At 42.4% G+C, this 11,469-nt stretch overlaps 1 protein-coding gene across 2 annotated transcripts in view; it reads left to right on the top strand.

Moving 5' to 3' along the window:
- The first annotated feature begins 3,313 nt into the window (after nucleotides 1-3,313).
- The window catches only part of LOC134642677 (MAM domain-containing glycosylphosphatidylinositol anchor protein 2-like), a 191,157-nt gene continuing 183,001 nt past the window's right edge, over nucleotides 3,314-11,469 (top strand). The window contains exons 1-2 of one of the 2 annotated variants that reach the window (XM_063494596.1): nucleotides 3,314-4,318; nucleotides 4,422-5,038. In XM_063494596.1, the coding sequence (XP_063350666.1) occupies nucleotides 4,966-5,038 (73 nt within the window). In that variant the 5' untranslated portion in view covers nucleotides 3,314-4,318; nucleotides 4,422-4,965. Of the gene's footprint in view, nucleotides 5,039-11,469 lie in introns of both variants that reach the window. The other variant, XM_063494597.1, reaches the window with a different exon arrangement.

The following is an 11,469-nucleotide window of genomic DNA, read 5'->3' as shown; positions in this document are numbered from 1 at the left end:
TCATCTCTCATCCAATATGTTAAGAATAGACAGTGCCACAGATGATGGTGGATAGCTTTCTTCCACAAGCAGCCAAAATACGTCCATTAAGCTATTAGCCAAGTGCCGCTTAGCCATTTTAGTAAACTCTAATTCAGGCTGTGTCACGGTCACAGGCTGGCTCTGTCTTTGTGGTGTTTTAAATCTTTCCATCACTTGCTCTGACCATCACTATTTTTCCGCCAGCTAAGCTCCTTAAAAACTTCCAAGCCAGAAAGCCTGTTGAGTTTCTATGACAACCGGCAACCATGAGTTGACACTTAATTCGCTGCAGCATGACTGTGTTTTTAATGTGGTCATTTTTTATTTGTTTTTATCCCCCCTTTTGTCTTCGTATGTTTCTTTAATATGGTTAAAGCACAATAGCTGATCAGTCTGATGGGATTTTGCCTGAACCCCAGGGAGTCATGTCACCCACTTTGGCAAGAACTGATTTTTATCAACACAACTCCACATCAACTAACCAAATACTTTTTTTCATTAATGAAAACTGCACGTGGCTTTGGCATACTTTGAGAAAATCAGTATAGAAGTCAGTAGTGTTCATGCTGAATGATTTCTATCATTTTTTCCCCTCCAGCTGCATTTGGATAAACCACATGCAGGGCACTGCCATACTGTAAGTGCACGTATGACAGCTGTGTGGAGACCTATTTTCAAAGTAAAAACTTCATCAGCGGGCACACAGTGTGCATGCTCGGTTGTGTCCCGTGAGCCTGTGAGTTACTATGCATGCAGGCTTGGCCGTGAGTCAGGCATTGGTAATTTCTGACTACCGGCCAAAAATGTAAAGTATATCCCATACTCCCTTGGTGCTTCTGACTTGGATGACTCCTCAGGTAGTTCACGGAAAAAGTAATTACAGCTAATTCAGCCATTAAATCTATTTTGAATCTATATGCTCAGGCCTATTTTATTTCCTGCAGTTTGTGTCAAATGCCATCCTTCTTGCCCACCAGATATAGGCTAACAATGATTCACTTCAGAAGGCGAATTCCAGCAGTAATGTATCAATTTAAATGAAGTAACAGCATCCGGATAGAACCGGATAGAAAAAAAAAGGTGAGAACTGACTTACAGTAGTTAGTGGAACTGTTTCCACAGGTAGCTGGCTAATATGACTTTTAAGGGGCAGCGAGATGGAAAAATACATGTTGTTCCATTTGAGATTTACTCATGTGTGATGCCAACCAGAGCAGAATATTGCTGGAATACCAAAGCCATAACCCTCTCTAGCGTTTATTCTCACAGATTCACAGATACGCATTTCTCCCTGGCCGACCCCGGCCATGTGTTTTGCTGTGACGTCATCTGGACATTTGCCGTGTTTGAAAATGAACGCCAAGCCCAGAGAGACTTTCCCAAAATGTCAGATTGTCTTCTTTCATACCATACCCAACACCTCATGCACTAAAATGACTGACTAAATTTAGTGAAATGCCATACACCCAAAAATACAACAGTAGTGAGTGCATGCTATATTCATGAGCCCCTCTATGATGCTACACATGCAGACACTCTGCACACAACGGGCTCCATAATTGCATTCACTCCCATGTCAGTGCACTGTAGTAGCATAAGACATCATGAATATAAAGGTTGCATTATATTCCACAAGGGAAGAAGAAGACAGCGAGGGGGTGGTGGTGGGCATAGAGTGCAGACTTATCCACAATAGACAGATGGGAAGTTAAAGTCTAAGCTTCCCTAGTGGTTGCCCACTCTCGTCCATATTGGATGGGTGATGCAAAGGTACAGTAATAAACAGAATGATTAGCAGCCAGCAGATGGAGGCTAAGCGACAAAGCACACACACTACCATATGACAAAATACCTCATTTTTTTATACTTGACAGGACATTCAGCTGACTCATATCCAAGTCCAGACTGCATAACTGTTTCCGAGCAGTCCTGACAACCCTGATATTTTTTCTCTTTAAACATTTTCAACAGCTCTGTCAGTTACTTGAGTTACTGTAAATCCAATGTCAAATCATTTCCAGAATTCCTTTTTTTTTTCCTTTTTCTTTCTTTTCTTTTTTTTTTTTTTTTTTTTTACAAAATGTGACAGCTAAAATAAATCAGACTACTCCACTTGCCTCAAGGTGCTTAAGAAATAGAAAAATTAACTGGACTCTCACTTTTAAATGACTTGTTGAATTTTAATTTAAGTATCTGAGAATGAAAGGACAACTTTTATTACACATGAGATGTGCACATAATTTTACAAAGACGGAAATATATCAATCAAGAGATGGTTTGATGTCCTGAAGATATAATAAACCCCCTGATCCCTCAATTTCCCTCAAAATGAAACAAATCGAAATCAGCCACTGGAAGAAAATGAGATCTAAAAGCTTACTTTTGGCATCGCACTAGTGAGTAAAACTGATAGATGAAGTTAGATGAGATTAATCACTTAGATTCCAAAATTTAAAATTTCAGAATGGCATGTATCCAATATTAGCTCCAAAGAGCACATTGTTTATTTTCAGTTCCTTATCTGATAGCAAGATATTGACAGTTCGGTTAAACATCTGTAAAGCAAGGGGAAAACACCGCGTTATCATTATAAGCGTTGATCACGCTCAATCAGAATTTGGGCTTAGTCATTAAGGGAGTATAACTCTTAACGACTGGTTGGGTCTAGATGTCTTAAAAACCTGAAGAGGGCGCCAAACTACCCACTGCTGCTGCTCCAGCTGAGGAGAGACTTGCTGCTTCAAATTGAGTTTCTCTGTCTCAACAAGTGAGGCATATTATTATTTCTTTTTAAATTAGCTATAAACAAAGATTTTACTCTTTTATTCATACGAATCACTTGTCACAACAAACTAGATTCTGACTATTTTAACTTGGGTCACAAAATATCTGAAAGCAATCAGCCTAGAAATCAGGTTTACTTTTATATATTTATGTAAAACACATTAACTTGTTTCAAAAAGCCTCCAAATTAACTTGATTAATTATTATCATAAATTGCGGAGACACCTCACTGGATTTTGCTTCATATCCCTATGCCTGTTTGATCAGGGATCATACTGCTGAGCCTCTGTCTTTAACCATTTATCCGAAAAGTATACCTTTACTTCTCCACTGGGGAAAATATTACACTAATTAAAACCATTTAATTGAAATTGTGTTGCTAGGAAACAGCTTTTAGTCTCTGCATGCTCTTGATATTACCACTAACACTTAACAGGAAAAAAAACACAAAACAATAAAGTGGGCTCATTCACAGTATAATATTTCCCTACCTTTGAAATAGTCTTTATGACAATGGTGAAAGTGAAACACGTGTAAACGTGGTCATGATATGTCTTTTCTCTCTCTCTCTTTAGAACACTTGTAGTCACTCTAATAGAATATCATCAAATTAAGATTTTCTCAATTCCCCCCCGGAACTGCCTGCAGGACGCCCGAAGGGCCTATACCGGGACCCCATTTGGGAACCACTTAAACTTCCTTAAAACTTAAAAAGTTGTGCGTTGCCAAAAAAAAAAAAGTTCCCGAAAAAATGTCGGCCTGTGGCAGAAGCATCACCAGCACCAGTAGGAAGAGCTGCATACACCAGACTAACACAGACATCCCGCTATTTCGGGCCAAAAGGAGTCTGATGTAGCAGATGAATGCTACATGACAGACAGCATCTCATCCACCCTGTCTGATAAAGGAGGCATGGTGAAACATGAGCAGGCGGCGGTGTAGCCTGTGTGTTTGGGTGGTGATTGCAAAGGTCTGTCAAAGCTAGATCTCTTGAATTCCAATGCTTCCATCTCTCTCTCTCTCCCCCTCTCTCTCCTTCTCTCAGCATCCAGCAGCTGCGCCTCTCATGCCTTTCCTGACGCCGAGCGAAGCCTCCCATACAGATGAGCGCCTGGAAGCCACGCACCTCTTGACGTAGCTACAGACCGGTTGCGGTGCCACTCTGTCTCCGTAGCACGTATTGCGCAACGTGACCGCTGCTCAACTGGCACCACGGCGGGCACATCCGGCTCCCACCGTCGCCTGAAATCGCCAAAAAAGTGGTGTGGTGACGCCGAGACAACCGAAAGCATCGCCGGGGAGCTGTGGATAAACCATCCGGCTGCTCCTGACCGGTCTGGACCCTCCCCTCCCCTTGCCTTTCTTTTTTTTTCTTTATCTTTTTTTTTCTTTTTTTGCCACCGGGAGAGATGAGTCGAGCGCGCGGCATCGGGGTGCAGTCGGGATGTGACTATGTGAGCGCGAGAGCCTCCACTGTATACAGCAGCAGCTGGACTACTTTAAAGCGCAGAAGGTGAAAAGTGACAAATCTGTCAGTGTTTTTATTATTATTATCATTGTAATTACTATTATCATCATTATTATTATTAAGCAGAGGAGGTGCTTTCGTTTGACAGCTCGCAGTCACCGCAGCAGTAAGCAGCAGCAGCAGCCGTGGAGAGAGCCGTGACCACAGCTGGAATTGAAGGAGCTATGTTCGTGGGTACCGAGCCCCAATCCGCTTGTAGTCGAAAGAACCTGCGTGTCCCCGCGGGTCTTTGCTAAAGTCTACGGAATCGGTGGAGCTCACCTACCTGCAGTGGAGGAGAGGGTTTTGTTTTTTTTTTGTTCCAAGGCCAGGCTTTCTGCAGCCCCACTCCCCGCGTCTGCCTGCTTCTCCACGTCCTCCGTGGTGGTGGTATCTCCGCGAGCGCTCCGCATTTTTTGGGACTGCGTGATACTTCCCATTAAACCGACCGTTACCTGACTCTGTTCTCCTGCTGCGCCCATACATACCTTTACAGCGAACAGTTGGCGGAGGGAGGGGTGGGGGAGTCGGGGTCTAAATCAATCTTACGTGTGGATCGGAGCGGTGCCCGTGTCTATGCACCTCAGCCACACCGCCCCGGAAAGGACTTCTCGCTTTTGAGAGCTGGATATGCAGAGATTAACGTGAAAAGGATGGATCTAACTATCTGTGTTTTGGGGCTGTTGGCGCTCATCGTGGACGGCATCCGTTGTCAAGGAGTGTATGGTGAGTTTTTTGCAATTTACTCCAAATGCGATAATGACCTTGTAAAATGGAAGGGAAAAGTGGTTTCTCATAAATCGCCTATTGTAATCCCCTTTAAATTCACAAGGAGAAACGAATGAACGAAAGAAATGCAACATCAGCTTGCGCCAGGTTGACAAAGCAGGTCTGAATGTCACGTTTGAATAAGGGGGGCTCCGAATGCCCCGAGGTTATACAGCAAATCGCGTGTGTAGCCAATCATGCACAGCCCCTTTTCTCATCCAATCCATCACTCACGGTGGTCGGTGAGCAGGCTAAATTTAGGAGGGAGGGGGGCATCCAGTGGATTGTTACAATGAAGCATGCTAGATTTTGTCTCGAAGCCTTTCGACTGCAGATGATTTGTTAGTTATAATTCAAATGGTGGACGTGGCAAGCACCTTACATTAGGCCAGATACATTTTTTTGAATGTCATCCATTAAGGCTATAATCTGTTGAGCAGCGACACTTGGCACGCACAGTCATGAATGGTTTTCATGTGTGGTGGATCAGTCTGCCCACCTCTTTCGTATGTCTGTCTGTCTGAATTTGTCTCCCTCTCCCAATAAACACGCTTAGCAAGGAGCACACATTTCTGTCTGTGGTTGTGCAACCAGTGGCACAGATCATATCTCAAGTGAATCGTTATCCACAGAGCACCAGCAGCAGCAGCAACAGCAGCACTCTGAGTGATTCATGTGCCCTAACATGGGACATGGACTTGAGGTGGACAGCCCTGACCTCTCTGTAGTAACAGTGGCTGTTAGGGGACATTGTCAGGTCAAGTTAAGATGTGGGATTGTACGTTTCAGAGGCCGTTGCCAAGCGCTTCAAAAGATCTTTGTTGCCATGGTGTGTGAGTGTGAGCGCAGAGATGATGTAGCAAGAAAAGGTTACTGTGAGCATGACAGGAACAGTCATGGTGTTGCATCTGACCAATGATGCGCCAGGATTTTATCTGTTCTCTTCCTCTGGAGAAAGGAGGTAAATGAGATAATAAATCACAGCATATGCCCGAGCAGCCGTGGCATGACTGTTCATTTGCTTGTACAGTTATTCCAATTACCTTATTTCTCCCACACCTGACACCTGTTGGAGCGTTATTTCACATTGAATCACATCTGAAAATGCGAAGGGTGCGCACACACAGACACACACACACACGCACATCGATTTTATATCATCTTCAAACCTCAAAGCGGCACTCATTAAGCAGTCTCAGATTTGTACTTTAGGTGTTGTTGTTTGGAGTTAGCGAATTACTCGAGTAACGCATTAAGCCCGAGGGCAGAAGTTCTCATCAAACATTAATGCCTAAAGAAATCATTGCTTTTGCTCGATTCAATAACCACTAAAGCGGCCTCGCCGAGATATATTCAGGTCAGGCAGGCGTGACACTGACTATCAAAACTGATGTCTGATCAAAGCTGTGGATTCTTGGTGTGAGCAAACAGTCCATGGTGCAGCATGTGCAAGCTCATTAGAAGGAGTCGTAGCCCATAGTGTTTGATATGATGTTGAGAGAGTGGTAGGTGTTGGGCTTGTAGCAGCAGCAGAAGGGACCGGGTGGGTGGGGGGAAGGTGTAGCAGATGGAACTGTTTGGACATTCTATGTTTGCATGTATGTTGTGCAGGCTAAAATGTTCCCCTGAGCTCTGTCAGCCCCCCCCCCCTCCCACTTTCCAAAATTTGTGTGCCTCAGTAAGGATTTGCACAAGTCTTGCTTTCTAATCCCACTAACACAGTAATGGGAGATGAGCTGCACAGGTAGAGATAGACAGGTATAGGTTCTCCACCTCAAACTATTGTTCCATTCTTTTGAATAATGAGGAGGTGTCGACAAAAACCTCTAAACTATGCTTAAAGCAAGCTGCGTGCATCTCTTGGGAAGCGCTGTCAGTAAAAAAAAAAATCTATTGGTGAGGCTCAAAAGTCAACGTTTATTATTGATAGTGGCAAAACATTTGCATGTCCCCGTCAATGTATGCACCGAAGGGTCTGACGCATGGAGGGTGTGGGAATTGTGCACCACAGGTGAAAGGCAGTGGGTGGGTGACTGGATAATGCGAGAAGGGTTGACACATGAAAGTAGCAGTTACCAGGATTTCACGAAAGCTTTCAGGCAGAGCAAAGCTTCACTGCACTGCACTGCATTTGTCACATCTTTGAAATTGGAGTAAAAAAAACAAATTAGCAATAGATATTCTTAGTTTCACATGGTGAACTGCATTTCAATATTCACCCCACTAGATTTCATTATCTTCTTTTTGTTACACTCAAAGCATCTCCTATCTTTCCTTCCCCCGATTTCTAAATTGACCCAAGTGCTTACAAATGGGACAATTTGCAAAAATGAGACTTTCAGCGATTAGTTTTATCCCTGAGCATCGCTGTACGTCATCATCGGCCGAGTAAATGGTGGAATCATGGTGTAGTAATGAAGAAATCACATACTAGTGTGTTAAGTGGTGCTGCCAGAGTCATTAAAGAGGATTGATGAAGGCTAGTCATCCCTCCATGACTTCAGGCCACAGTGGGAAAAGGAGACACCGCTAAAGTACAACATCTGCTCCTTTCTCTCTCACTCCACTCCCTCCCTAATTCTTGCCTCTTTTTTTCACACTTCTCCAGAAGATTGCTCCATTATACCCATGTCTAATATTTGTTGCATTCCAGAGATTCAATAGACCAATAACTGCTCCACCATCATAGCAAAATGGAGCTATCCCAATGCGTACAAACCTGGAAATATTCTCAAATGACATTAATGTGTAATGGCAACCAAGCTGTACTAAATAACAATATCAAAAGACTACAAGGGAACATGGCTCCTGTGATATCTCGGAAGTGTTGTTATGCGTGTTACTTTTACTGGAGATGTTCTTCCTCAGTATGTTCTCTTTGCATCAAAGTCAGTCGGCGACAGCTTCCATGGGATGTGCAGATGTTCCCGATCTCGTTTGTGTTTTGCTACTTAAGAGAAAAAAGTTCCTGCTGCTTCCCCTCCCATTCCACTTCTCCCTCACTCGCTTCGCCTTTCTCTCCCCATTTCTCACTTGCTCTCCCTCTCTCTCGTTTGCATTGAAGTCCAACCAATTGGTGGGGTTTCTTTTCATGAGCCCCGGTTCAGACGCTTTGGCTTCTAAGCTATGCAAATGCATTCTGCCAGTGAAACTAAAGCCGTCTTTGTTGGTTCTCAGAGGCCTCCTCCACAGAGTCCTTCATCATTCCCTTGGATCGGGACCCTCACATTTCCCACCGTAATGAGACCACGGATAACTCTATCGCTTCTCCTCCCTCTCACTTTCTGTCTCTGTTTCCTTGCCTGTCTATCTCTTTCCTGTCTCTCCCCCCACTCTCTGGAGGGAAACTGTACGGATGGACGTCTACAGTATATGTGCTTCAATCAGTGGTAAAATAGGATATGCGGCTCAGTATAGCCCAGAACAAGCAATCTGGTGCAGTGGAACTCTTTGCTGTGCACATTGGGGATTACTATGTACCCCTGGGTGGGGCTTCAGATAGCACCAACTTAATCAAACCGAATGTCAGTTCTCTTTGGACCCAGTCCTCTGAGACTGGCACTGAATATACAGTGCAGAGACAATGTTTGATCTTGAAGTCTGAAGCAGTCCTGCCGTACTCAGTTCTCACTGGATAATCCTTGACAGTTTTACTTTAATACCCTAATACAGTGCGATTAAGGTGAAACATGTTTTCCATTGTGGTGAATTTTGGAAACCAGATTTCATAATCTCTCCAAATTCAAGTTAAAGCGGTGCTCCATCAAATACTATTCTTGTTTCACAGGTATTCTTATTATCAATTAGTATGCCTACTGGAGCAAGAGAGGGTGAGCAGATCTGATTTTTAGTATGGGTAAAAGTCCATCACCAAACCGTACATTGTAACAATGCACTGCCTTTTGTAAATACACCTGAATGCTGATGCCTTTGAAGAAAAAAATGTAAAAATGCAACACACTGTCCATTTTTATGGAGTAACGCAATAGTTTTTCAGTGTCCTAGACTTTGGTTGGTCTGGATGTTGCTGGTTAAAGTTTTTGTTACTTAGCTAGCAGAGCATCAGGACTGAGACTCCTAAAGCAATTAATCAGTCCCAGCAAGCATTCATCTTGAGGATGTTTTAAAATGTTGAAAACAGCAGTACTGTTATAGATGTGTGGTGCAAGGAGTATAAGACTCGTAAAAAAGCAATTACTTGAGTGCCTCTGATGTCTGATTTTTTTTATCTTAGTATGACCTGCTCATATTGATTTTTGCCAATTTTGATTTTCTTTTTAAGAACTATAAATGACAGCAAATGCAACAACAATCAACTTTTCTTCACTGCCTAAAGAAATTATTAAACTTTGCAATCTTCTCCAAACTGCTCTAAGATACTTGATCATCTTTCACTTAAACAGCTTAAAATAAAGTGGTGTGTGAAGTGCTCCAAACCCACCTTTACCTTACAAATCTAACCTTACCAAACAAAAGCAGGTGCAACAGATTCACACAAAAAACAAATAAGAAGTAACTCCATCATTTTCCAGCATGTTTATAAATTCACCAGATAATAGAACATACTCTTTTCTCTTTTTCACTCACCTCCATAATTTTCCTCAAAACTGCTTTGATCTATTGATTGCTCATTCTGAGGCTTCTGGATAACTTTAGCTTTAGCCACTTTGCATTTGTTAACTTATTTAAGTACACCCTGGTAAGGGTGATTTAAGTGATTAGCTGTGTTGTCACAATTTTCTTTCACCAACAGTTTGCTTTGTCGAACTTTGTATCTTTATTTACAGCAAGGAGCTTCCATTCTAATGACATGTTAGATGCTATGCCCTTGTCGCGTATGCATGAAACAACCAGCTTGTAATTGAACATATGGGAGGCTGAGCAGACAGACATCAGGCCTCCCAGGTCACAAATCTGGGAGGAAAAACACAGAAAATCAACCCATTCCACTTCCTGTTCTATGTGTGGATATGATTAAAGTTTTTTTTTTGTGGCTCAGAGCAGTGCTAATGTTTAGCTAGCAACATGTGATTATGACTGAGACTTCTCATGCAATTAATGAGCCCCAGCAAGTGTTTATCTTCAGGGTGTTTTAAAATACTGAAAGCATTAGTACTCTTGTAGCTGTGCAATGCAAGGAGTAGAGGAATAATGACAAACTTATATTCTTTAAGTTTATGAAAGATAAGAAATTAAAAGAAACTAAACAATTAACACTGTAAAACTATACTGTGTTTTAGATTACAATAGGGACACTATAATAGCAGTTTAATGCAGAGTACTTTACTGTAACCAAATGTATTTAGTCTTTCCTGCCTAGTGACCTGTCTTTCAAACTTCCTTCTTCCTTTAGCGTTGACTTATTTTGCTTTCAATTCAAAGCTGAAGTAAGCTCTATGACATCAACGTGATGATCAATTTTCTCAGACTTTCAGAAGCTTCAGAGCTTCAGGAGATATTCTTTTGTATTGAACTGTTTTTTGTTGCAGACATACCACTCATGTAAATCTCTGGAAAGGCCCTTAAATTGTTTCTCAGTGACATGGTGCTTAGCTGTGAAGCCAAGAGGTCATATTTGTTGCCTGTGGTTGTGATCCTTTGGGATGTGTGTCTGCGTGCGCTCTCTGTGCCTCTTTTGGAAATTTTGAAAGATACTTTGCGTAGCTTGGCAGAAGGCAGAATGGGACACAGAGTTGTAAGCTTCAGGGTTGTACAGTAGTGGGGGTTTTAACAGTATTGTCAACTACAACAATGTCTTCTGCACAGGAAATAAGCAATTTAATTCTTCTGCATAGTTGAAAGCCAAGATAGAGTTGTGCACAGCCAGTAGGAATTGAATACGCTTTCAGTATGGATGTTCATGGAGTGTAATATTTCTCGTCAAGATTTGTGATCCAAACTATAAAAAAATATATAATGTAGCTTTGGCTATTTTGCACACATCATGAGCAGCTGTAATACTCTCCTCCTCCTGCTTTGAGGATTTGGATAAGTTCAGGAACACAATTTACCTCTGGATCATTCAAGGCCAAATCCCTACCACAGACCAAAAGAAGCTTATTGTAACCTGGCTGGCTGCTTGAACTGTTAAGCCCACATCCCCAAACCCTGAGCTACTTTTCCTCCCCTACACAGTACCGAGGACAGAAACCTGCTGCTAATGATGTTGTCCTCATTCATTTATTAATAATAATTTTTGGTGCATGTCTGGACCAACCATGCGCCGTGGTTTATTTAGTTATTCTGTGCTTTTAATGAAGTCTTGCATGCCCTCTAATCTGCAGAGACCCCCCCCCCGCGCGCTGAACCAAAACAGATATTTTCCTTTTGTCTCCTGACATTTTCATGAAGTGGTCATTTTTCACTTTGAATCATTAAAAACAAGATTG

This window comes from Pelmatolapia mariae, linkage group LG15 (genome assembly GCF_036321145.2).
Source record: "Pelmatolapia mariae isolate MD_Pm_ZW linkage group LG15, Pm_UMD_F_2, whole genome shotgun sequence".
NCBI classification, from domain to species: domain Eukaryota; kingdom Metazoa; phylum Chordata; class Actinopteri; order Cichliformes; family Cichlidae; genus Pelmatolapia; species Pelmatolapia mariae.
The sequence above is the reverse complement of the archived record's forward strand: the minus strand, read 5'-3'. Positions and strand labels throughout refer to the sequence as shown.